We start from the raw sequence: 26,603 nt of genomic DNA on the forward strand, positions 1-26,603 counted from the left end.
AATAAATCTAATCTACCTATCTAACCTAATCTATAAATGTACTTATAAATTAAAAGGTATGTGCAGTTAACTGAATAATTTATGAAATATTGAAATCACTGCAAAAAGAAATTAGCAGATTTAGCACTTGCTTTATATATATATATATATATATATATATATATATATATATACTGTATATATATTACTATTTATTTAAATCAAATCAATATCAACCATGAATGTGTGACATGTTAAATTAACCTAATTTCTCCACTGCAGTTTAAATCTTCAGACATCAAATGTATAAACATCACAAATTAGAAAAGGCACAAGACAATTTTCTTTCTATGTCAATCATCTTGCAGGGTGTCACTACTGATCAACATAATTTAAGGACAAATTAATGTTTGTTTGAATTAAAGTACAATATTTTTTGCGTGACTTTTCTTTATATTCATTGCAGTAGTGAATGTTGCATATTTACACTCAAATTTTAACAATAAATTGGTTTAAGTGTATGTACTTTGTCTATTTTGTTCTCTTTTGGTGGTTTTCTCATAATATTAACTGGGAGGGGCTCCTCTCCCACGGCCTCGGCCCCGTCCAGCACCCGGACCCGGCCCGGGTCCTCTCGGTCCTGGTGCCCGGTCGACCGGCCCTCGAACGTTTGGGTTGGAAGAAGCCAGAGCCACATCCTTCTGTAAGTTTACTCCTTTTCCAGCAGAACCAGGTTTTGTTTTGGTGGGTTTCGCTTCTGGTTCTGGTGGTTTTTCTGCAAAGGAAGGCTTCAGTTAAAACTTGGCTTTACGACCGTAATGGGTTACCAGACAAAACCAATAAGATGAAAATTAGGGGAAAGGTAACACTTTAGAATCAGGACTAAGAAATTAGCTTCTGAATTATTAGCAATAGCTTATATTTTGGTAGCTAGCTTAATTATGATTGCATAATAATCAGGTAACATTTTGGAGGAGTCAAATTGTTACATTAGTATAAAATAAGGGCATTATTTTTACCAAGTCAGTAAAAATTAAATGCAACCTGCTTATGAACCATTAGCCAAGTAGCTACACTGCAAGAAGCTAGCAGAAACAGAAGAAATCTGAAAATATTTCACAAAAAATACAGGACACGTTGCTGTATTGTGATTACTTAACTGTTAAACTGTTACAGTTATGTTGACTAACTCATAATAAGATAATATTTTAACAAGAACGACAAACAAATCAAGGACTATTTGCTAATGGACCGTTGTCTTATGAGTTATCTTTAGCTCATCCTCATGTAGCTACTTAGTTAGCTAAATATGGATTAAATATACATCAGATTGCCTTAGTCCTTTGATAATCTCATATTTCAATTTGTTAAATTAGGTTATAATCAATAAAAAAAGAGGAACAAATCAGGACAGCTAGCAGTTAGCTATAAGTGGCTAAATAGTAGCCATCTTACTAATTACAGCTTCCTTTTGATATGTTTTAAAACTAGCTCAGTACTAGCTAATAATTTGACATCAGTAAACATAAACAAGACAAATTAAGGACAGAAAGCTAATATTTCTCATCACAATTTAATAAACAGTAAGATTGTAAGAAGATAGTGTGATACTTGCTAATGAGCAGTTAGCTTATGAGGAACTTATGAAAACATTTCCTTAAGTAGCTGCATAATGACTAATTAATAATCATTTCATCTTAACTTAATTCCATTTTTTATTATCTCATAGTATGATAACATTTTATGAAGAGTCAGGGTAAATATGGTAATATTTGCTAAAGAATTGTTAGCTAGCAATGATTTTGGTAAATAGCTAACAATGACAAGTAATTGCTTGTTGATGATTATGTAATCATGGACTCTTAATAACTTGTTTATTAGGTAGTAAATTTAGATCTGCTAGTTTGAAATGAGCAAACAATTAAACAATTAGCCATTAGCTAACGTTAATTTTATGTTTTGTGACACTTTTCTCTACTTATTTCTAACAGGCTTTGATGCTATTTAGATATTATCTTTTTTAATTATCTAATAATTCAATAGAGATAATTATTTATGATTAAATCAGGTGTTTAGCTGATGTTTAGCTGCTAACATTCCCTTCTGTTAGCCGTGACGGTGGTTCTGGTGTGACTGACCAGGCTCCGGCGGCGGACTGAGGGATCGGTTGGGCAGCAGGTCCTCCAGGTCTTTCATGACCTGGTTGGTGCTGTCTTTGTTATTTCTCCGGTTCTTCTCTTCATCACGGGCCTGGACACAAAGAGATGGAGGAAAATATGAAAAATTAAACGCTTAGCCAATAATGGAAAGGAAAGCTAGGAGGTAACAACGTTTCCTTAACAACTGGACAGCCATTCCTGTTGGGATAAAAATAAATCATCACCATTAATAATCATCTACTCACCATCTGCATTTTCTTCTTCAGCTCCATGTTTGAGTTTTGGTAAGCTTCGGAGACTGAGTTCAGATAATAGATGGCCAGCCTGTAACAGATAAACTGAATTAAAGAACTGTTTCTTTGGCTTTGATTTGACTAATGAGTGTAGAGGGCCATATAAAAGGCTTTGGCGGGCCGGATGTGGCCCCTGCGCCTCCAGTTTGGCACCCTGACTTACACCATGAGCAGCACGGCCGGGATGATGAGTCCGGGGTTCGCTGCGTAGCTGAACAGGGTCCCCATGAAGGCCGGCAGATCCAGCCTGATCGTCTCCATGATCACATCGAACATCTTCGCCCGCCCGCTGCAGAGTCACACAGACAATAGTAACTAGTTACATTTACTCTATTACATTTACACAAGTAACCTTTTGGGGATAAAAGTACTTTTAGAACTAGTTTTATTAAACTGTACTACCCAATAATTGTACTGACAGTAACAGAAAGACGACTTCAGTATATTTTTCTCAAGAAAAAGTAAAAAATATCCACACCAGAAGTTACTCAAGCAGGAGTCGGGTAGTTACTAGTTACATTTACTCAATTACATTTACTTGAGTAACTTCTTTAAATAACTACACTTTAACTACGCTGTACTTTGAGTTATTTTATTATGAAGTATTTCTCCTCCGACTTGAGTAAAACGTCTTGATTTTCTACCCACTGAATGAAAAACAAACAAGTTTTAACCAAAAATCCACCAGGAAAAATTTTCTTTTGTCAAAATATAAAGTTTAGTGGAAATTTTGGTATTTTAAGAACAAAAATGACAATATAAGTAACAAAAAAATAACAAAATCAGGCAAAAAAAAAAATTCCCAAATGAGTTTCTTTTAATAAAAAACTTGTGAAACTTTAACAAAACCTGCAGGTGTGTGTCTGTGTTTGGTGAATTCTTAGTTAAAACATGTTTGTTTTTCATTCAGTGGTTAGAAAATCCAGAAATTTACTAAAGTAAGAGAAGAAATACTTCATAATACAATTTGTCAAGTAAAAGTAGTAAAAATACTCCTAACAGTACATTTTTCAAAAAAGTTACTCAAGTAAATGTAACTAGTTACTACAGAATTCTGGTTATATGAATTATTATCATTTTTGTCCTTAAAATACCATAATTTTGAGTTTCAAAATGCAAAAATGTTCAACTGTTCAAATTCAGAAAATTTCCAAAAGTCGAAAATTTTAGACCAGATTAATCTCAGAATTTACTTTTTTTCAGGTTTTTCAGATTTTTTACTTTTCAAACTCAGAAATTTCAAGGTTACTTTTACTCTTTTTTTTGTTATTGTTTTATAATTTTCTATTTTTTAAATTATTATTATTTTTGGGTTCTCTGCCCTCATCTGCACACATAAAGTCTGGGCTGGTTTAGTTTGGTACCTGAAGGGGCCGCAGTCAAACGACGGCGGCAGCGTCATGATGGTGTAAACGACGGGCAGGAGGCTCAGGAAGAGGATGAGGAGCAGGAGCCCCATGTAGAAGTTGTTGGACTTGGAGGCCTTGAAGACTCTCTCATGGGGGACGTTGGTGGCCATGACGGCCCAGCACTGGTAGTACATGGAGCTGAGGAGGCGGAGCACGTTGATACCCACCAGCCCCGGGGCGTAAAACGCTCCCATCCTGTCAGAGAAAAACGCAGTTGTGACTTTAAACTCAAGATTGAAGTCAGAATTCTGAGTAAAATGATGCAACCTAGCTCAGGATTAACGGTTGTAGATATTTTAGGTTTTATTTGGAGACTTCTTTTCAGTCTGCAATTGTTTTTAAAGTGTTTTCCAACCAATCAGTATCATTTTATAGCAAAATCAAGTAACTATGTTACCTTCAGTTGTTGTTAAAATGCTATATATGCCAAATTTGACCTAAAAGAAACTCAATTTCTAATTTAACGCCTTGAAATTGGATCTATGTCTCTTTTTGAAGCTCCGCCTATAGGAAGTCATCCCAACATGGCTCCTCTTTTAACCCTTTAACGGCGTTTTTTCCCCAGAGAAGCAGCTCCTATAAAGAGCTCAGCAGGTGTTTGCTAATTGCTGCTGGCTAGTCTGAAGGAGCTGAGTGGGGGAGGAGCTTTGCTTGGAAGGCGGGGCTGGGCCCATCCTGGCGTTTTGCCCAGCTGAATGGTTGTCATGGAGATTAAAGGATTTCTCAAACATGAAAGAATCAGAGCAACACTACGGGTTTGTTTGGATGAGGGAATAACATCAGGACATGATGTAAAGATAAAATAAGTTTATTTTCATGATACTGGCCCTTTAATGACTCCATTTTACCATAATGAAGCAAAACCAAGAAACAGAGACATGGAGAGGAGTTAAAACACTGACGACGTCTTTAGTTTTTACCAGATCATCCCCTGGTTGAAGACCAGTCCGAGAACATTTCCACTGATGTCAAACTCTCCGTAAGACGGCTGAAAGTGACCAGACAGCAATTACCACCAAGACAGAGAAATGGGTCCAACCTAAGATATTTCCAGGTGCCTTGAATCATATTTAGAGAATTATTTAGACCTGAAATTAAAGTGAGACAATAAAATATGTTTCTCATACAATCTGGTGTTTAAGTAAGACAGCGTATTAGGGCCATTGTAAATAAAAAAAAGAAAACAACAAAGGGATAAGTTTCCACCCAAAAAATCTCCAGGAACAACAATTTCTGAGTTTGGAGTTTAAAAGATTTCCTAGAAGAAACTATTTTGAGATTAATCTTATACATTTTAGAGAGAAAAACTTCCATGACTTTCAAAAGTTAAAGATTTACGTGAACAAATACCTGAAATTTCAAAATCAAAAATTTTTAACTTTTCAAACTCAGAAAATTTCCAAAAGTCTAAAATTTTAGACCAGGTTAATCTCAAAATGTCATTTTTTATAGCAAATTTTTAAAACTCAGAAATTAAAAAAAGAAATTCTGAACATTTTCTGCAATTAAGCAAAATTTTTCTCTTTTTTCTAGAAAATGTTTGACTTTGCAAAGCTACAAATTTCCATGTTTTTTCTAGTCTTGAAAATCGTCTCAAAACAACAATATTATCGTTTATCGCGATAACTTCTCGGACAATTTATCGTCCTACCTGTGCTATTGATTACCAGTTTTTACTCAGAGCAAAAATCTTCTAGCAACTTGAGGTTGATCAACTTTTGCACGAAACCTTCATTGTCCAGGTTTTTGTCTCCATCTGATGCAAATTTCAGTCAAAGTTTTGAATGCAGAAAAACTCTGTGCATATTTTATGCGTTTCTCTTACAAACCAGCGTTTCCAGTGACTTACAAAACCAGCTTCCAGGTCCCAGCACCAGCAGTAGTTGAGGAAACGAACGATGACGGCGCGGGCGAAGTCGCCGATCAGGATGGTCAGGTAGGTCACCTGGATGTCTGAGACGGTCAGTTTCACAAATTCCTGCAGCACAGCGAGAATTTCCAGGAAAATTACGTTTTATTTTCATATAAAACTGAGATTCTTCATCGTAAAAGTGTAAAAACCAGAGTTATGTAGTAATTAGTTACTTTTACTTGAGTAATTTTATTATCTGGTATTTCTACTCTTACTTGCTACAAATAATAAAATTTTGCAAAAGACAATTTTTTTTTACAAATCAGTTTCTTTCAATATAAAACTTAAACTTTCATAACTTACTTGTTTTTCATTCAGTGGGTAGAAAATCCAGAAAATTTACTCAAGTAAAAGTAAAATTTTTAAAAAGTTACTCAAGTACTGAGTAACTGATGAAGTTAATATTTTAAAATTACATCATCAGACGGACCAAAATATAAAGTGGAAATTTTAATTTTAAGGAACAAAATGACAATAATTCAGGCAACCAGAGTTGGAAACAAAATGTTTTAACCAAAAACTCACCAGACAAAGACACAAACCTGCAGTTTGTGTCAAAGTTTTATAAGATTTTTATTGAAATAAAATGATGTGAAAACATTTATTTTATCTGATTTTGTTATTTATATGAATTATTGTCATTTTTGTCCTTAAAATACCAAAATTTCCACTTAACTTCATATTTTGATCCATCTGATGATGTAATTTTTAAATATTAAATGATTGATAATTTGATCAGTTACTCAGTATTCAGTAACTGACTTTTCACTAAATACTTTTTTTACTCTTACTTGAGTAAAATTTCTGACTAAAACAAACTTTCAGGGTAAAATAATGGATGTTATGAGAGATAAACGAGATTTTTGTTACTATGCCGACTGCCGTCTCCCAGCAGGGGCCTCTGATGACGTCTGCCGGGCTCATCGGAGGCGGAGTGGCGTCCGAATCGTTGAGCAAACGCGAGTAGTTGGCGTAGTACTCCTTCATGGCCCAGATGGAGGCGTTCTTGATGGACTGTTCCTCGTCCAGCTGGAAGGGAAAAACAACCCAGTCAGGTTTCTAATAAACACCAGAAAAAAAGGTTTGAAATGCACCGAAAAACTTTAATTTGATGTTCTGTGTGGAACGTTTTTACTCCGTTATAAAGTCAAACATATCCAGTTAACTCCCAGTGATACAGATATAAACTCTAAACTAACTGGATACCAGTATAATCCAGTCATTTACACAAATACTCACTGATTTGAGTATTTGTGATAAACAGTCCGAAATTTTTGAAACTCAGAAATTTCTACGTTTTTTCTAGAAAATTTCTGAGATTAATCTCAAAATTTCAGAGATTTTTCTAGCAAGTTTTCAACTTTTGTTCATCTGTGACAAATATTGGCAAATCTAAATAAAATTTCCTTGTTGACCGTGGCGGCCATCTTGAATTTTTCAGTGGCTAACGTTCATTTGGGAACATCTGTGCCTTGTTGCATCCACATGTGAAAGATTTTACTGAGACATTCGATTATCTGTGCATTATTTGGTAAAAACAACAAAATGACAGAAGCGCAGCTAGCGTTAGCGCTAACATACCTTACTGTTGACCTCATCAAACAGGGCGAACAGGAAGGTGTAGAGGTTTCCAAGGAAGAGGGCGAAGATGCGTCCCAGCTGCCACTTCAGGGCGATTCGAGGATGGTAGTCCTCCAGTTCGGCGATGGTCTCAAACAGAGGCGGACACACCAAACCCAGCAGGGACATGATGATCTCCAACTGGTGAGACAAGCCGTAGCCATCAACAGAAACCAGTAGTCTTTGTTTTCTCCTGGTGTGTATATCTAACTTCTTTACCTCATTCTTCTCATACCAACTGAGGTCATCCCTGGAGGCAAATTCCTGCGATCTCTTCACCACAAAGTAGATGAGGTACCCACTGCCGCCAAGACTGCAGGTGATCAGGAAGTTGGCCAGAACCCGGAGAAACCGCCGCAGGTGGATGTTCTCGTCCTTCTGGTTCTCTTGCTCGTCCACGATGGATTCCTGTTCTTACCAAGAAACAACGTTGACAGTTGGCGGGTGGTTAAAGTCGTGAATGCCATCTCAGAGGCTGTGAGGTACCTTGAAGCTGGTGGTGATGGAGGCGTACTTGTTGTCAGCGGTTTCGGCATTGCCGATGAGGTAGTCCCAACTGGTGAACATCTTCCAGGCGAAGGTGAACTCGCCTTCTTCTCCATCTCCTCCGCCGACGTCAGCATTTTTAGCCATTCTATACAACCAACCAGAAACAGACTGCCACTAATTGGCATTGGCCATTGAATGTGAGACGATGTTTTGGAGACTCACGTCCGGATCACCAGCATCAGGCTGTATCCGAAGCTCCCGATTCCCACCAAGAGGTAGGACAGAGGCAACCTGAACTTTAGCGGACCAATGGTTCTCTTGTCGTCGTAATATCCATAGAACAGGACTGAGTATTTACAGTATCCCTAAAAGGTAGAAAAGGGTTTTCAGAAAGGCAGGGAGTTGGCCAAGTGCTTATGGAAGCTTTCTCTAACGGAGCGTCAAAGTCTTCTCATTTTCTGAGTACAGGATTTGGGCAATGTTGCCAGATTGAGCGGATTTCCGTCCAATTGGGCTGGTCACATCGTTGAATACAGAGCTATAGCTTTAGCTTCCTCTAAATACCATGTTGATGTAGCGCTTTAGAGTTAGCTTCTGATTACTGCTTTAGTGTTAGCAGCGCTAACCTTTTTTTTTGCACACTAACCACCGCAAGTAAGAATGCTGACATGAAATTTCAACTGATAGAGCAACAAATAATCTTGCGTCAACGTGGGACAATGTTGGACATTTATAACAGCAAAAACTAAAACCTTTTGCAACCTTAACGACCCGTTGATAAAGGCAAGAGGAAATAAATGCCATCTTTTCTGAGACTCACGTTGAAGTCCATGAGAACTGAATAATCCTGAGCAGTGTCCTGCTCTGCTCTCGGTACCGTCTTTCTGGGAATGGACCCGTAAGGAAGACCCATGAGGACCTGGACAGTTTAACGTAAAGAGTTCATTTAAAAAACTCAGAATTTTTTTAATTAATCTCATAAATATTCTGGAAAGAACAAAGACATTTCTGAGTATGAAAAGTCAGAAATTTGCTGCAAAAAATCTGAAATTTTGAGATTAATCTAAAACAAATTCAAAATAAAATTTACAATGTCTGAGTTTGAAAAGCCACAGATTTGCTAGAAAAATCTCAAAAAAATTTCAAGAAAAAAAACTTGGAAATGTTCAAGTTTGATAAGTCAAAATGATTGAAATTAGGTATTTTTTTTCTATAGTTGAAAATTTGATTTTCATTTGATTTTCAACTTGTTTTCTAGACAATTTCTGAGATTCATCAAACAATTTTGGCAGAAATTGACTCCTTTTTGTCTGTTTACAATAATACGCTGAACTGCAGAAATTCACCTCAGGAATGACGACGAGTCCAAAGGTGAGACCAAATAGGACGAGATTCATGCCGTACATCCATCGCAGGAAGATGAAGTAAGAAGCGACTGATGATCCGAAGTGACCTAGAGATTCAGAAACACATTTGTAAATATGGTGTCTACCAAATCCAATTGGTTTTCTGTTAAACCAAACTTACTTTCCACCTCTTTAATCTTCCTCTCCCAGGGGATGCAGGCTGTTCTGAAATTTTCAAAATCTCTCTGAAACTTAATCCATTTCTAAAACAAAACATGACAAAGCACATAGTCTGAAAACAAAAGCTAAATCAAAGAGAATAAGACAAAAATTTGTTGTTTTTTTGTCCAAACCTTCGTCATCATCACTTTGTAGGCATACCACTTCCTGCCTTTTCCTTTTCCCAGAGCACCTTCAAACTTATCCACAAATTGTTGAGCTTCCCTGCAGAGCAGCATAAAAACACTCAAAAAACTCCAACAATATGCAGATGATGCAGTGGTTGGTTTATATTTGTCTAAACAGGGCCGGCCAAAGAATGTTTGGGTCCCGAAGCAGAGTTTTATTTGGGCCCCCGATACCAGCATGTGAACACCAGATCCTTCATCATTCCTAAGCTAATCTATGTGTGTAGCATTAGCATTATTAGCAATTAGCCTACATCATACCAGTGTTATTATGGCTGTTGATTTTAACCTTACAGGAGTAAAACAAAAGATAGTACTATTTGGATTTTGAGATGCAGAATGGGATTTCAGTGTGTAAGTATTTTAATTATACTTACACACTGAATAGATCCTAAGCAGCTGCTTATGTTGCATATGAATTGGGCCGGCTCTGTTTAAATTTTCCACCTTTGTTCTCTAGACACAGACATTGAAGAATCTGAGTTTTTATGACGTTACTTTAAGAGAACGAGCCGCCGCTTCATCCGCCAAGGCTTGTTCCTGATGGTGGCGATCAGTTTCTTCTTCTCCTCCACCTCCTCCATTAGCCGCGCCATCTCCCCCTCCGACATGGACTCCTCCTCCTCGTCTGAGTTCGAGTTGGAGTCCGACGAACTGCAGGAGAAACGGAGCCAAATTAGTTTTTAAACATAAAAAGGTCCAACATTCGCTTTCCAGTTTAAAGCAAAGTCTGATAAAAGTGACCAGAAAATACATTTTAGTAGGAAATCACTCTTGTATGGAGCTACATTACAGTCATATTGATACATTCATGTTCATACAGATTTTAAACATTTATTTAACTTGCACTATTTTTGTTACTACATCTATTAGTAATAGTAAAATAGTAACATGTCAGTGGTGATATCCAATGTTTTATATGTGATTTTTGATTAAAATAATAATAAATCACCTTTTTGAATGTTTTAGTTTGACTTAAAGCAGACACTTTATGCAAATATGTTGGTTTCTATTGCTTAAAAAAAAAAACTCCAAGCACTTAAAAGAAAATCACTTTGCTGGTTTTCGGTAATAAGTTGATGCTTTTTGGTGTCTGGAAAATGAGAAATTTCAAAAACCTCCAGAATGTAACGTCACAAATCAGAAGGCGCCGTTACCTAGCAACCACAGCAGAGTTCCACCCGTTACCTAGCATGCAAAGCAGGGCTCCAGCATGTTTCGTCTGGAGCTGGTTTGACTGCTGTACAATGGCTGCTGGAAAAGACAAAGTCTTTTGTTGTTGACTTGCCATCCAGAAACCACTTGATGCATTCTTGTTGGTTGTGCAGGAGGCTCCACTTTTGCTTCTCAAAGATGTACAGTTATATAGCTAAGGTCTCATTATTTAAGAATGATGTTGTGCAAAACAATTTGATTTCCTAAACTGTTCAGAGAGAAATAATGTGTCACCTTTAAATGACCACCTGTAATACTCAGATCGTTCACCAGAGGGCAGCATGTTTGATTAAAGGGGAGGTGAAGGGAGTAGAATAATAATACATTCTCCTACCTGTCACCCTTCTTCTTCTTCTTCTTCTTGTCGTCATCTTTGTCTTTCCCTTTGTCTTTTCCTTTGGCGTCGCCTTTCTTTCCCTTCTCCTCCTCCTTCCCTCCTTTCTTCCCTCCTTTCTTTCCTCTCTTTCCTTTCCCGTCGTCGCTGTCGTCTTCATCACTGTCTTGGGCTTTGCCGCCTTTCTTCCGGTTTGCTGCTCCTCCTCTCTTCTTCTTGGGAGAATCATCTTCGCTGTCATCATCATCGTCGTTCTTACCGCCGCCTCGTTTATTGCCGGGCTTCCTCCTGTTTCCTCCTCTTCCTCGTCCCTTTGGAGCCTCATCTTCATCGTCTTCCTCGTCGTCGCTGTCGGCCTTCTTACCTCTTCCTCTTCCTCTTCCTCTTCCTCCTCCTCCTCGCCCACCTGCCGGCCTCCTGTTGGCTTTCCTCCGGTTGCTGCCGTCTAAAAGTTAAATCACATCGAACACAACATGAAATCCTGATCTACGGAGGCAAATTAGAGCCAATATAGACAGAAAAAAGCAGCAAACTTCTGCCAAAAAACTTTTTTTTTAGATTAATCAGGAATTTTCTAGAGAAAAAATCTGAGTTTGAATATTTGCAAGAAGAATCTCAGAAATTTTGAGACAAATTTCAGAATGAAAAAAAAAACTGAAATAAATCTCAGAAATTTTCAAGAATTTTCTAGAAATTTCAGAGTTGAATATTTGCTAGAGAGAATTCCAGAAAACTTGAAGTTAATTTCAGGAATTTTCTACAAAAACTTGTACATTTTTTGAGTCAGAAATAAAAAAACTCTACATTTAAAAAAAAATAAAACTCAGAAGTTTCCAAGTTGTTTTCTAGAAATTGTATACGATAAATCTCTAAATTCTGAGTTTTCGTAGAAAATTTTGGACTTTTTGAACTCAGAAATTTCTTTGTTTTTTCTAAAATAAAAAAAACTTTGAGATGAATTTCAAAATTTCTAATTTTTTTCCATCAAAATTTTGACTTTTCAAACTTTCTGAGTTTCTGATTATTTTTGGCGAAAATTTGCTCTATTTCAAAAAATCTACAATTTTAATACGCCGTCGTTCAACATAAAAGTTTTTTTACTCACCATCGCTGTCGGTCTCATCTTCATCAATCTCGATTCCGACTGAGGAAAACCGTGGATGAAAGAAAAGTTTTATTTATTTTATTAAAGGATTAATTTTGACAAGCTTGTAAGCAGAACTGGTTTAAAAATATAAACTGCAAAAACACAAAATTATATTTTTGTTTAGTTTCTGGTGCAAATATCTTCTCACACTTGAAATAAGAAAAAACTTACTTATAGGTTAACATTTCAGCAAGACATGGAGCTTCTTGTTCTACATAAATAATTTAAAATTGATGAAAAAGTTCCAGTTCATTCATGTAAAAAGACATTTTCCCTTGTTTTAAGTGAAATAATCTGAAAGTTGAACTAACTTGTTTTACTTTACAAATTCTGAAATGTCCAAGTTTTATTTAGAAAATTTCTCAAGTTAACGTCAAAATGTAAGTTTTTTTCACCCGCTTAAATTTCCAGTTTTTTTTCCAGTAAATTGAGATTAATTTTTAAAAATCCTTATTCTTTTATTTTTGGCAATTTTTGATTTTTCTAACTCCAGTTAGGAAAAACTCCAGATTTTTTTTTCGAGAAAATTTCTGAGAATAAAAACTTTTTTTTTCATAAAATTTTTTCAACTTTTCAAACTCAGAAATTTCCAGGTTTTTTCTAAAAAAAATCAACGATTAATCTCAAATTTTCTGAGTTTTTTTTTTTACCTACTGTGGCCCTGCCACCCTGTCTTAGATAACAAATAATTTAGACTGAAGAAATAAGAAATCCATCAGAATAATCTGCTGCAAACCAAACTCATAATTTAGAAATATTCCCGAAACAAAAAGCAGCATATTTAAAATGAAACGTGATTAAATTAAAGGCAGATTCCTGGATTATCGCCTCACCGTCCTCCGCCGCTGCGCTTCTTCTCGGCATGATCTTCTCTCTTTCCGTCGCCCTCCGTCTGCTCTGCCTCGGCTTCCTGCCAGAGCCCAACTCAGGTGTCTAACAGCTCTGTTGCCATGGCGACGGCCACACGCAGGTAACAAAGGGTGTTTTGTTGTGAGGTGCAGATCTGCAAAAAAATAAATTAGTAAAAAAAATAAATAAATAGGTGATGAAGTAAAACCTCTGCTTTATTGCCCAGAGTGGGGCAGGGGGTCCTGAAAAGGAGGCAGTGTCGTACCTGTCCAGGTGTAATGGCGCAGGTTTCCTTTCCTGGGAACAAAAAGTTGGCATAGAGTCGCTGAAACACTCTCACTCGGTCTGTCACCCGAGAAGACAGAGGCAGCCATCTTAAAGATTTAATGAAGGTTTAGGTTTCCCTGTGAGAGGCTCGTTTAGCGACCTGTAAATACGAACACGTGGCTCTGCATCTGAGAGGCTTTCTACGGAAAGCCAAAAGAGCCACAAATCACAATTTCTTTTGTAACACAAAAAGTCACGCAAAAAATGTCGATTTATGGCTCAGAAAGCAGTAAAATATGGTGAAAATCCTTTTAAAACGACGCTTTTTACACTGTTGTAAGGACTACGTTCTAAAAATTACACCGTTTATACTGATCATGCATCTGAGAATTTATTATGGAAGGTCAGAAGTGCCACAAGTTGCACCAGTTAAAAGTCTGGCTAAAAAGTAAAAAAGCCAGCTTATGGCTCAGAAAGCTGTAAAATATGGCAAAAACCTATGCAATACTATGTTCTAAAAATTATACAATTTATACTTATTGTGCAATGTTTTGACAGGATTTTTGCACTTTATAGGATTTTAAGTCATAAACTCCTAAAAGCCGCCAGGTGTTTTGTGACTTTCATGGTAAAAGTCACAGATGCATGATAAAAGTGTCGATTTGTGGCACACATGGCTTCCCGTAGATTCTTCTTCTCTTGGTGCAGTTTGGATGAGGAATCAGCCGATCCTGGAGAGGAAGGTGAGAGAGCTGAGCTGCAGAACGGCTCGTTAAAAACCGAGCAGCGTTCATGTTTCACAGGGATAATGACTCGATTACACAGTCATTATCCATGACTGGTCTCACAGCCAGCTGACCTTTGACACCTCAGGTGAAGAAAAAAAGGTCAGGAAATAAATATTTCCTAAAAGAAAAGCCTTTTGTTGTTTATTTTCCTCTAAATAAGTTATATTAGTTTTAACTGAGGGCAGAAATATTCAGCTGGGATTATAAAGGAAAGAATGGAAAAGTAGTTTCTTTTTCTCCTGAAATTCACCTTCAGAAAAGGTTTGATTGGCCACTAGGTGGCGTAAAAGTCACATTTCTGATAATCAGCCTTTAGACAATTGGTCATCAAAACATTTACAGGATCAATGTTGACCCTTAACTGTAAAAGGGAGACATATACTGGTATAAATAGAAAAAAATTACAGCTTCTGAAATGAGATTTGTTGTATTTGTTTCTATGGCGGAAAATTGAGTGGTAGGAAAAACTGTTCTGATAATTAAAAGTGTGAAAACAGCTTGAAATAAATTCACTGATGTTAATCTACATCACACTAAAAAATGACCAAACATTTGTTTTTGTGCATTTGTGAACATAATTTATTTACATAATACAATAATGGAAGATTAAACACACACACACACACACACACAGCAGAATATAAATACGATGTACAAACTTTTAGAACTAAGAGGGGTTAAAAAAAAAAAAAAAAAAAGCAGCAAGACCCAAAACAAGACAAAACAAATTTAATGGAAATCGTAAAACTTTCAACCACCAATCAGTTAAATCATCAGTTCCCAACAACGTCACTTCTTAAAGAAACAAAACAACAGGTGAAAGGTGAACCCCTTCCAAAACCAGTTGAACAAACTGCACACACGCTAGTGTTCAGGAAAGCCACGGTAACGGCAACAATCAGTCTTGGACGGTTTGGGGACTCCATTAGAGCCCAATGCGACCGGAAGTGAAGCACAAAGTTGGCAAAAATGTCTCCTAAAAGGAATCCAAGTTGTGGGTTTGTGTCTTGGCAGAAATCCAGAGGGATGAACGAATCTCTTTTGCTACTCAAGCCAGCAGAGAGCAAGCATAGACAGCCCGTTAGTCCGAGCTGGCGTCGTTACCGGGCAGATTTCAGCCCGTTAGTCCGAGGTAACGCTGTTACCGGGCAGATTTCATAAAAAAAAAACACCGGAGCGGGAAGCAATCAGCAGGATGTTTTTAAAGGGAAGCCACACCTTAATCCGCCTCCTCAGTCAGCATTAAAGCTCCAAACGCCGCAGAGAATCACGAGAAGAAGAAGAAAAATCATGTTAGCAGAAAATGTGAACCGGGTCAGAACCGGAGGGAGAATGAAGGAAGAGAAGTTGAGTTCAGGTCCGTGTTCTGAAATCTGTTAAAAGTCCAACAGAGTCGTGTGTTCATATTCTCTGGATCTTCTCGGCCACCACCATGGGGTTCTCCTTACGAATCTTGGCAGCGGCGTCGGCTTTGTAGTCGTACGGACAGTCGTGTTTGTCGGAGTAGCGGTGGATCCCGCAGAACAGATTCCCACAGCGGCAGCCGAAACCTGGAAGAGACGGAGAGGATTTATTAGCACAACATGAGGACGGGAACAGGATTTTAGACAAACACCAGGAAGAAAAACGAAAATAAATCAGGATAGAAGGATTTAGACTGTTATTTACGAAAATGGCTGTTCCTTGTGAAACAGCCGTGAGAATAAAAAACTTCTGAATGAACGAATCAGGAGAGACGGAGCTAAAGAGAGACAGTGAAAATATTTCACATGGAGCTCAGTGGAGGAAGGTGACCTGCCTGCACTCAGTGTTTTATATTCCCATTAAATCTTCCCACTGCTACTTTTTGATGCATAAAATATTTATGTAGAGTGAAATTTTCACTAACAGCATCATTTGTTTTTTTGCTTTTGGGAAAATAAGTAAAATGGGAAAAAGAGCAAAAACTCTAAACATGATTTTAGAAAAACCGCAAGAGATCAAAAAGTTAGTCATTTTAAGAAACCTGCTTAAAAGACATAAAAATTTTAATAATAAACAGATAAAGCTGAAATCTGCAGAAAAAGGCTGAAAGTTAATGAATTGCTGAAATCATTAACTTTCAGCAGCATCACTGGAAAACGTTAAAGACGACAGAATATTAGGAGCAAAACAATCATGTTTTTTTACCGGTGAGGCCGATTTTTTTGCGACACATAAAGCAGCGGTTCTTTTTGGGCTTGGTGGGTTCGGAGGGTCCGACTTCTTCACTGCCAGCAGTGGAGGGTTGAGGAACTGAACTGGGGGGCTGATTCACAACTGGAGACACAAAAACGGGTTTTAAACCAAGTTTATCTTTACAGCACATTCAAAGTGCTCCGTATCATAAAACATAAATAAATTATGATTCTGATTTTAATAAAACCAAAAAGCGTGTCCGTTAAAAATCAGCTGGTCTGTTTCTGGTACCAACCTGCTTCTGTGTCGTCTAGTTTCTCCTGAGACGAGAGCCTCATTTCAGTCATCTGCTGCGTTACCGAGGCAGCAGCTGAACTCCCACTGAGGAGGAGGAGGAAGAGGACGAAGAGCAACAAATCATGAATTAGAAAATATATTCTCAATTTTTCCTCAGACTGAAACAGAGTCTCTGTTCATTTTAATCCTCCATTTAATTCAGAAAATGAAGCAAGAAATTAACTAGAATGTAAAAAAATCATTTTTTTTATAATATTTAAACATTAAAAAAATATGTATTTTTCCTTCACTTGTTCAGATCAGGAACAAACAAAATTTCATATCCTAAATTTTTTATTTTAAACTTTATTTAAAAACAAAACAGATTTCTAAAGTGTTTCTTTTCGTTTTGATACAGACCTGCTCAATACATGAGATTATTATTAAAAAGACCATTTATTTTATTAAATTTACCACAATGTGAAATATATTATGTAGCTCAATTACACGGCTAGATGTTTGAAACCTTTATTTCTGTTAAATTATTTTCCACTCACAGTTAATAAAAACAACTTTTAAAATTAGAATATTACATAATGCCTATAAAAAAACTAATGTGTGATTAATGAAACATGTTTTATAACTGATTAAAAGGTTATTTTCAAAATTTAATCTGAAAAATAAGACTCAACAGGACCTAGTACATATTATAATTTAATGTGGAAATTGAGTGGAAGGAAAAACTGGTTGAAAGAGCAAATAAGTTCTTGAGACTACAGAATCAAAATACTGAATAAAATATTTCTTTCTTGAGTATCTTTTTGAGCGGGGTTTGAAAATCAAGTTGTTTGGATATAATTTATTGTGAAAGAGCTTCAACAGGAAGTTCTCACCTGAGAGGATCTGTGGTGTCGGAGGCAGCAGCCGCCGCCGCCTCAGCCGCCTCCTCTGCGGCAGCGGCGGCGGCGGCTGCAGCGTTGTTCAGAGTGTCCTCTAAACTCTGGATGGCGGACTCCTCGGATGCGGAGCTGCTGCCTGATGGGGGAAGAAAATGGAGGAACAAGATGGAGGAACAATCTAAGCAGGTCAGAGTGAGCAGACAGAAGCTGAGGTTCTCACCGATCGGGCTCAGAGAGCTGACGCCGCCGTTGTTCTGTCTCGACAGGTGCTCCTTGTGGCAAACGGAGCACATGCCGTTGGTCCTGGGGTTGCCATAGAAACCACAGCCAGTGGCGCACAGCATGGGAACCGGGCTCTGATTGGTCTCCTGGGCCATGGCAAAATGTCCGCCACCGACTGACAGATCCTGGAGACGCAAACAGATTCACGTCAAAGATAGGGAAAATAATGAGGACAGATGGGTCACCGCGCAGGGGAATTACAGAACGGTCAGCCGAGAAACAAACATACAGATTTAAATGTAAATAACTATGATGGAGTATTAGGGCCTGGATAGAAAAAAAAATATATTAAATTACACAAATAAAGTCAAAATAATACAAGACAAAAATCATAATAGTCCGAGAATAAAAGTGTAGGGGAACAATTTGAAAATAATACAATAATAAAGCGATAAAATTTTGAGAATTAAGCCATAAAATTTCAAGAATGAATTTATGTGAGAATAAAGTGAAAATAAATAAAAACTGATCATGTTTTTCCAGCCTCCCTGCTGCTCTCTGTTCTTTTTTAGGCAGTCTGTCCTGAGGTACAATATCATGGCTCGTCCTATAAACGGTAACATGTTAGCGTAGCCGCACCGTCATATTTGGTTGTACCCAAAATTAGGTTGCTAGTATTTGAACCGGCTGTACATTGTGTGCTGTGTGACATCAGGGACACAAACTTCCAGAAACACTAAATATAATAATGTTTTAAAAGACAGGGAATCCGCTTACATTGTTTTTTTTTTACTCATTTTCATTCAGTCTATTATTTTCAAGCTAAAGTTGCTGGCTAAAAAAAGTTGAAAAACTTTTCCCCTGACTTACAACAAACAAAAATTTATCTATTTATCTCATCATTTGTGAGAAACTATTTACTTACAAATTATTTGGAAAGTGACTTAAAGAGTGAATAAATGACATCACTGACTGTCTAATAGTTTTACAATTTGTCATAGTTTAAAGAAAGAAAATAATAATAATAATGTGAAAATCCAATACAGAACAAACAATAAATGCACTTAAAACCAAATCATCACTAAACTGGAAAACACTGTGAAGAAATATGTAAATAAAAATATTTCTACATTTAATTTGTATGATATAAATTGTCCAATAATTTATTATGTTTATTACAATTTTAAAAAATGCATTTTCATGCTTTGCTAGATCAATTTAGCCCTTTTGCTAAATTATTCTCATTCATTTAACCATAACTTTTATGGTTAAGAGTGAAAAAGGACAATTTAGAAATAAAACAAATTTTAAAGGGCCTTATATGTTTAAATTTAAAAATACTTTCATAATCCCAAAGGGAAATTAAATTCCTTTAAATTCAATTAAATTTACCCCACTAACTTAACTTTAACTTTGAATCTATAATTCTGGTATCGTTTGTAGATTTGTGTTGTTACTTCCCCCCCCAATATATTAAAATCTTTAAAATATCCTGCTTCAGTCAGAGGCTTCCTCAGATTCACTGCAACACAGACAGCAACAGGATATACTTCCTAAAAACAGAAATCAGTATCTACAGCAATTCTTTAAGTAAAATGGTGTAAATTAAAACATTTAATTTCAATCTAGGATTAAAAAGACATTTTTAATTTGAAATGAAAGAAAAATAAAATACTATCACCAACATGAAGTTGTCTCCTTTTGAGCTAATGTCTCTAGTTGGACCAGATCAATCTGTGATTTTGATACAAAAATAGCTCAAACTAATTCCTAGCGGCTCAAATCAAATAAAAATGGTAAATTATATTGATTATTTAACCCATGCACCTGGAGATCACTGAGACAAAAGCCTCTAATGAGGAACTCCATGACAGACTAGCTAGTCTTTTCTAGCTTTAGCGTGGAGAATACCTGATTATATCGCTAAGAAAAAATTAAAATCGCAACCCCAAAACATTTTGAGTAAAACTGAATTAAATCAATAACATAATCTGTTGTTTTCATTTGTTTCCTGATCGGTTTCTGGGCCACAGCCGTTTTAAATCTACAAATCCACTGAGTCATGCTAGCAGGCTAACGACCGATGCTAACAGCTTTGCTTTGAAGAAACCCCCCGATAAAACTTATTAGGACAACTGTTTTAATACTAAGTTTACGTAAGGAACATGTATGTTGAATTAAAAGCAATAACTTAAAATTATACTCCTGCATATATAATTTATTCAAGTAAATAAACGGTGCTAGCTTTGTTAGCCACAGTGGTAGCTAATGATCATTTTCTGCTGCTAGCAGATTAACGTTAGCCAAGTTAAAACATGTAAAATATTAAAGTAATCACTTTTATATTAAACCTAGTAAAGGTTATTGCTGCTAATAAGTTGTTATTTGACCGAAATATGGATTATTCGTAGGAAAAAACTCATAATTAGGACAGGTAAAGTTTCCGACGACACGTGCTAGCAAACCGTTCTCTATCTGATTTGTACTTTAACAACTTTCTAGATAAGCTTCAATTGTGTTTTCGGGCATTTTCGCGCAAGTTGAGTGTATTTTTAAAACTATTCTTTATGTGTTTAACGTTTAAAGCAATAGGAAAATATATAACAGGACGGTTTTAACTTACCCTTTGTGACTGAGGAACGCTGCTTTTTGTAGCCGGTTTAGCGATCACGACCAAAAAACCTGACTTATCCTGAAGCTAACTAGCTGTCCAACGAACTAGGGCCGTCTAGGTGAGTCTTTTTCCTTTCTTTCCTTCGTTTCGGACGTTCCTCACCTTGGGGATGGTGGCTAATTTTGTTATCGACGGCCCCTCGGTCTGTAGCGCTGTGTTGGCATCTGTTTTGTTTTACGTGTTGGCGTTCTGCTGATGGGAATTACGGATCTGTTTCGGTATCCGAGTCATTTGGCTGAGATCATTTTAAAGATACGACTCTCTTTTTTTAGGCCTCCTCACTACAATAAATTATATATATTTTAGTGATTTATTACTAAATCGGTCTTTAAAATCAGAGACATTGGCTTTGAGATAGAATGAAACAACTATATCACTGAGTCAAAGTTTTCCCCTGAATATATACATATAAAATGTAGGGGAAAGAAAATAAGAATAATTGAATTTAAAATTTGGGTCTAATACAAAAACAGTGTTTCTTTTTTTTTAACCTACATATTTGAATTGCGGATGCCTGGCTTCTTTTTTTTCTTTCTTTCTTTTTGTAACGTTTTCTTTTACTGTTTGAATGCGTAAAATGGGCCCTAGGCTCACATTTGGTCTCTTTGACTTGAACTATACATAAACTATGTTGGGTACACAATTGTTTAATCATTTTTAAGTTTTCATTCCGCTTTAATTTTCATTCTGGTGGAAGAAATAGTTCATATCAATTAATTAGCATTTCCAACCGGATCGTCCACAACCGACACATCACCGCTGCCTGTGCATCTTTTGTACTTCCGGTAGTAGACGTCACGGAAATTGTGATCCTGCGATTGGATGGCGGCCACCAAAGATTTCAACACCTTGCGAAACAGCAAAGCTGCTTTTCTGGGCTGCAGTTTCATGTTGCTACGTATTAAAGGAGGGAATGTTCATCAGCTGAAACAGTGTTGTTGTTTGTTGATCCTGGAAAACATGTTGTGCAGGATATGCTGCCAGTTACTATTGTTGCAAAGCCAACAAACTGGAAAGTAATAACAGCAATATATATATACAGTATATATATATATATATATATATATATATATATATATATATATATATATATATATATATATATATATATATGACAATCCGTCGTAGTAAAGTACATTAAAACAATAAATAAACAATAAGTTAAAACAATAAATGAACAATAAATTAAAACAATAAATAAACATTTGTTTTACAAAAAGAATAGAAAGAAAAAAGGACACGAGACTTCTCGTAAAATATTATGATAGTAATTTACCATTTTTGGCCGCTCTGTAATAGGAAGAGGAAATACGCCTTGTTGTCACGTCACCACCGGTTGTCCAGGGAACGCATTTAAAGCAGCCGCGCTCGACCAACCAGAGTCGCGGAAGAGCCAGCGCGCAGCCAATCAGCTTTCAGGGAGCGAGGATTTAAACCAACACTACAGGACTCGTAACCAAACCAGATTTTCCTTTCATTACGACTCTTCACTTGTTTGCTGAAGCCACGCACATTTCAGAATGGCTCTGCGAGTGACCAGAGTGAGTATTTATGTACTTTTATTATTGTTTACAGTAGTTTGGAACATATTTAGTTACTTCTGGCTGATATTTAGATGTGAAATGCGGTATTTTATATATTTTATTGCTACACGGGGTTTCCCTTCATGCTTTAAGCAATCATTACTCCATGTTAAAGCTATTGATCGTGCTTTAAAGCAACATTACGAGTCTTTCTGCAGTTCTTATAGTAATGTTCTCCTCTTTTTCTGCAGAATCGCCTGGCTTCCTCCAGGACCGAGCTCGGAGGGGTGAAGGCCTGCGCGGTGGCTGGGCCCGGGCTGAAGCCTCGGGCTGCGCTGGGTGAGATCGGAAACATCGCAGCTAACAAAGAGAACCCGAAAAAGGTGAAACTCCTTATAAATCCCTTTTATTTTCAATCATATATGGTTGTCATAACACGCTTTAATATGACTAGAACTCTGTATTTTCAGTGCAGCGTGTTTGCTAGCATTCCGCAAGGGGGCGCTATTTATCTGTGATTGCACTATGAAGGGTTTTTCGTCAACCATTAAGGAAATATGTTGCATTAAGTTGTACTAAAATGTCAAAAGCAACAACTTGGCCCATGTCGTTCACATATAACCCTCTTTTTGAACACAAACTCATTGTAATGTTTTTTTTTGGACATAAATCTTATGCGAGTCGGCGACTCTGCTATGGCAAGCAACCTTATCATAAAATGGCTGGGATGGGCTTGTGAAATTGGAGCCACATGCTAATCTTTTTTTTTTTTTTTTTTTTTTTTTAAGCGTAAACAATTTTGGCTTTAGAATGGAATTTATTTTGCTCATTTTAAATCTGAACAAGTCTGTAGGAATGAAACAAATGGAAGTTTTTCACTTTGTACTTCATAAATTGTCCTGCTATGCTAAATCTAATTTTTAGTGAGTGTCAGTTATTCTTGCCTATAAACCAGATTTTACATTTGGATTTCTGCTCCTTTCTTTTTTTTTTTTTACACTAAATATTACGGTGAAGAATATGCTGGTTCTGACTCGTAATGAGGGCACTAAATGGAGTAAAGTTTTGTATACTACAGCTTTTGTAGTTTTTGAGGTGTCTGTTTATCTACTGTAGACCAACTCTCAATTTGTTCTTCAGAACATCAAGACTGATGTGGTAAAGAAGACAAAAGTCACAGAGAAAACTGAAAAGACCAAGCAGCCAAAGCAAAATGCCGTCGTTGCCGTTGAGCCCGTCCCTGAAGTCCAGGTGAGTTGATCGCATGTTGGTGGCTGTGTAACCCCAACTTTTCTGTTTATAAACAACCATCTGGGTTTTTCAGGTTCAGCCTGAGCCAGCGTCTCCCACTCCAATGGAGACCTCCGGCTGTGAGCCCGCTGAACTCTGCCAGGCTTTCTCGCACGTTATCCTGGACACCGCCATCAGGGATGTTGACGCGGACGACTACGACAACCCCATGCTCTGCAGCGAGTACGTAAAGGACATCTACAAGTACCTCCGGCAGCTTGAGGTGAGCAACAAAATGATGAGTTGACCTCTAACCTGGGGAGATGAGCAGGGTATATTTTTGTAAATTAAGAGGGCAGTGCTGTAGAAACTGAGTATGTTTGGTCAGTCTGTGGCACTGTAACAGCGGCAGAACATCAAACAAAAGTGTTGCCAGATGGGTTTCCACTAAAGTTATTTTAACGTCACTTCTGGACTCCCAAACAGCTGAATCAATGTAGCTGCATGCTAAATGACAAACTTTTGTGGCAGCAGCTAAAATGGTCTCCATGTGGATGGTGAATCATGGTTCACAATGAATTCTGGTTTCAGGTCGAGCAGAACGTCAAACCCAACTACTTGCAAGGTCAGGAGGTCACCAGTAACATGAGGGCCATCCTGATCGACTGGCTGGTTCAGGTCAACCTCAAGTTCCGGCTCCTGCAGGAGACGATGTACATGACTGTCGGGATCATTGACCGTTTTCTTCAGGTAACTGCAAACGCACATTCTATCAATTTTTATTTTATTTTTTTTGCTAATTGTGTTTGGTTGCCCCACCAACAGGACCACCCAGTCCCCAAGAAGCAACTGCAGCTGGTCGGTGTGACCGCCATGTTCCTCGCCTCAAAGTACGAGGAGATGTACCCGCCAGAGATCTCCGACTTCGCCTACGTCACCGACCGGGCCTACACCACCGCCCAGATCCGCGACATGGAGATGACCATCCTGCGGGTGCTGAAGTTCCAGCTCGGACGACCTTTGCCCCTGCAGTTCCTCAGGCGGGCTTCAAAGATCTACGAGGTGGGTTGGCGGTTCGAAAACCCTGCTGATGCAGACAGTGTACAGTTGAGCAGCTTTGGTTTGTGCCGCAGGTAACTGCAGAGCAGCACACGTTGGCCAAATACCTGCTGGAGCTCACCATGGTCGACTACGAGATGATTCACTTCCCGCCGTCTATGGTGGCCAGCGCTGCTCTGGCGCTCACACTGAAGATCCTGGATGCAGGAGATTGGGTAGGTATCAGGCCTGGGTGATGCAACTCTAACCACTTGCCTTTTCAAGATGGCTGCCGTCTTAGAGCCAACTAATTGGCATAAAATGTTACCAGTTTTCATGACTTGAATGAGCTTTATGCAAGATGCTTTGATTACACATGGCTGCCATTTTGAGGAAAAATGGACCCCAAAAAGACTTCAATGGTTGGAATATGTGAAAGCTATGATTTGACACAGCATTTGTCTAATTGGTCATTTTTAATGCAAGCATTAATTTTCCATGAAATCGAAAATGTGATTTGAAACTGTTAATATATGATATATATTTGCAAATTGAATGCAGTAATTTTCCTTGGCAGCCATCTTGAATTTTTTGGTGTCAACTTTGTTTTCATTCAAAAGCAAACACCTGGCAACATGTGCCAAGATGTGACATTTTGCTGAAGTATTTAATCTTTTAACACTTTAGCATAACACAGGTGTAAAACTTTATTAACTCAACATGTTAAGCATCTTGTAAAATTATACTTTGGTATAACTTTTTGCCTTGTGATTAAAAATGGAAAAACTATAGCCTGGTCCTTCCTGTCAGAGTTGACTTGAATTCAAAGTTCAAATGGAGGCTGTAAAACAAGATGGCTGCCTTGGCCTTGCTTCCATTTCTATGGAAACCCAAAGAGTGCATTGGTTGAAAAATCTGGATTTTCCAGAAACAAATCACCCAGCCCTACTCTACATCTTGGTGATTAATGCTACTCTCTTCACCCTTCAGGATGTCACGCTGCAGCACTACATGAACTACACAGCAGAGAGTTTGCTTCCTGTTATGGCGCACATTGCTAAAAATGTTGTGAAGGTGAACGACGGTCTGACAAAACACATGGTAAGTCTGCTTTCTCTCAACCAATCATGACGCTAAACCTTTAAAACCACCTTAACGGCCCAATGTCTACCGTCTCGCAGGCCGTCAAAGGTAAATACGCCACCTCAAAACAGATGAGGATCGCCAACATCCCCCAGCTCAAGTCTTCAGTGGTTAAGGATTTAGCGAAGCAGGCTGCTCAGTGACCGGACTCCCATCGGCACAGTGTGCTGACTTGTACAATGATTCTTTTAAAGACTTTTAATGCAGCTGGACAGTTGGCGTCCAAACAATCTTGCTCTGTTCTGCAATCCAAGTCCTTCTGCTTTAGTTGACTTACACTATATCTACATCATGATTGCACAGTATGAGCTAACTAAAGTTTTGAATCAACTTCTGCAGACGACGAGGCTCACTGCACCACTTCAAGATGGCCGGTTGCGTAAATGTTCAGTGGGATTTTTTTTTGTAATGTGTACAGCAATGCTTTTTAAATGACATGCCTTGTATTTTTAAACTTCTATTAAATGGTTTTGACCAGAACTTGGTGTCATGAGTCTAAATTGCCACTAGAGGGAGCTGGAAGACCAGATCTTAGTTACTGGTTTGTTTAGTGTTTCAGGTGGAAAAGTAAAATCTTTAATGGATGCATAAAACTAGTTGCTTGGTTTTTGGGTGAGGGGGACTTGTAATTATCACATGTGGATTACCTTAATCTAAGTTTTGCCATCCTAAACTGAACTTGTGCTGAAATGGTTCCAAAGAGGCAAAGACACTAGATCTCCAACAGATCTATCATGTAGTTAAACTTGGCACCATTTGTTCACAGTTTAAAGTCCTCGTGATTGTAAAATTTGGTTTGTCATTAAATGATGTTTTTGATCATTTACTAAGTACTTGAGTCACATTTTTACCAAATACTTTTACTTAAAAGTATGAGCTGGAATTTCTTTCCAGCTCAGTCAAAAATAATGCAAATCCTAAAAGGATGTCTTAAATGCTTATTTAGCATTTAGAGTGTCAAACTGTAGGGCTGTGACTCTCTGGATCTCTGAAAATAGCTTTTATCTGCCTGAAGAACCAACTACAGATTCAAATGAGGGTTTTATGGCACAAAGCTTAAGCATTTAACTCCCAGGGCTTGAAGCACCTGGAGTCAAAACTAGCTCCTTTTATACCTTAGGTTGTAATGGCAGGAGTAAAGAGGTGCAAGCTCAGGCAGGTAAACACAATACTGCTTTAAAAAAGCTGAGATCCACTTTTTACCACTCAAGAAATTTGAAACATTTT

General features: G+C 37.6%; 3 protein-coding genes across 3 annotated transcripts; 1 reads left to right on the top strand and 2 right to left on the bottom strand.

Annotated features, from left to right (window-relative positions):
* Positions 1-2,079: 2,079 nt before the first annotated feature.
* On the bottom strand, positions 2,080-13,279 carry tmc2a (transmembrane channel-like 2a). Its single transcript, XM_032570222.1, has 19 exons — positions 13,144-13,279; positions 12,269-12,307; positions 11,164-11,608; positions 10,113-10,268; positions 9,561-9,651; positions 9,389-9,470; positions 9,208-9,314; positions 8,682-8,780; positions 8,084-8,226; positions 7,859-8,006; positions 7,592-7,780; positions 7,334-7,513; positions 6,623-6,781; positions 5,690-5,818; positions 4,761-4,828; positions 3,796-4,035; positions 2,595-2,720; positions 2,384-2,462; positions 2,080-2,229 (listed from the first exon to the last, which is right to left on the bottom strand). The coding sequence occupies exons 1-19, from the start codon at positions 13,172-13,174 to the stop codon at positions 2,086-2,088; spliced, it is 2,655 nt and encodes an 884-aa protein (XP_032426113.1). The 5' UTR covers positions 13,175-13,279; the 3' UTR covers positions 2,080-2,085.
* A 1,647-nt stretch (positions 13,280-14,926) lies between these two features.
* Positions 14,927-20,632, bottom strand: LOC116724588 (AN1-type zinc finger protein 5-like). Its single transcript, XM_032570362.1, has 6 exons — positions 20,392-20,632; positions 17,767-17,953; positions 17,541-17,682; positions 16,667-16,752; positions 16,384-16,512; positions 14,927-15,764 (listed from the first exon to the last, which is right to left on the bottom strand). The coding sequence occupies exons 2-6, from the start codon at positions 17,921-17,923 to the stop codon at positions 15,616-15,618; spliced, it is 663 nt and encodes a 220-aa protein (XP_032426253.1). The 5' UTR covers positions 17,924-17,953; positions 20,392-20,632; the 3' UTR covers positions 14,927-15,615.
* A 1,220-nt stretch (positions 20,633-21,852) lies between these two features.
* On the top strand, positions 21,853-25,856 carry ccnb1 (cyclin B1). Its single transcript, XM_032570329.1, has 9 exons — positions 21,853-21,983; positions 22,217-22,348; positions 23,106-23,216; positions 23,290-23,478; positions 23,787-23,945; positions 24,021-24,257; positions 24,329-24,469; positions 25,224-25,334; positions 25,415-25,856. The coding sequence occupies exons 1-9, from the start codon at positions 21,963-21,965 to the stop codon at positions 25,517-25,519; spliced, it is 1,206 nt and encodes a 401-aa protein (XP_032426220.1). The 5' UTR covers positions 21,853-21,962; the 3' UTR covers positions 25,520-25,856.
* Positions 25,857-26,603: the final 747 nt, after the last annotated feature.

Source organism: Xiphophorus hellerii, chromosome 8, assembly GCF_003331165.1.
Source record: "Xiphophorus hellerii strain 12219 chromosome 8, Xiphophorus_hellerii-4.1, whole genome shotgun sequence".
NCBI classification, from domain to species: domain Eukaryota; kingdom Metazoa; phylum Chordata; class Actinopteri; order Cyprinodontiformes; family Poeciliidae; genus Xiphophorus; species Xiphophorus hellerii.

Excerpts from the sequence above, each read along its gene's own strand:
- tmc2a (XM_032570222.1), bottom strand. The coding sequence starts at position 13,174 with ATGCCGAGAAGAAGCGCAGCGGCGGAGGACG. Across the intron at positions 6,782-7,333 it reads TTGATGAGGTCAACAGTAAG|CTGGACGAGGAACAGTCCAT; the intron begins GTATGTTAGCGC and ends TTTCCCTTCCAG. Across the intron at positions 4,829-5,689 it reads GGGACCTGGAAGCTGGTTTT|CCGTCTTACGGAGAGTTTGA; the intron begins GTAAGTCACTGG and ends GGTCACTTTCAG.
- LOC116724588 (XM_032570362.1), bottom strand. The coding sequence starts at position 17,923 with ATGGCCCAGGAGACCAATCAGAGCCCGGTTCCCATGCTGTGCGCCACT. Across the intron at positions 17,683-17,766 it reads CAGCTCTCTGAGCCCGATCG|GCAGCAGCTCCGCATCCGAG; the intron begins GTGAGAACCTCA and ends TTCCCCCATCAG. Across the intron at positions 16,513-16,666 it reads ACTAGACGACACAGAAGCAG|TTGTGAATCAGCCCCCCAGT; the intron begins GTTGGTACCAGA and ends TTGTGTCTCCAG.
- ccnb1 (XM_032570329.1), top strand. The coding sequence starts at position 21,963 with ATGGCTCTGCGAGTGACCAGA. Across the intron at positions 22,349-23,105 it reads ACAAAGAGAACCCGAAAAAG|AACATCAAGACTGATGTGGT; the intron begins GTGAAACTCCTT and ends TTTGTTCTTCAG. Across the intron at positions 24,258-24,328 it reads GGGCTTCAAAGATCTACGAG|GTAACTGCAGAGCAGCACAC; the intron begins GTGGGTTGGCGG and ends TTTGTGCCGCAG.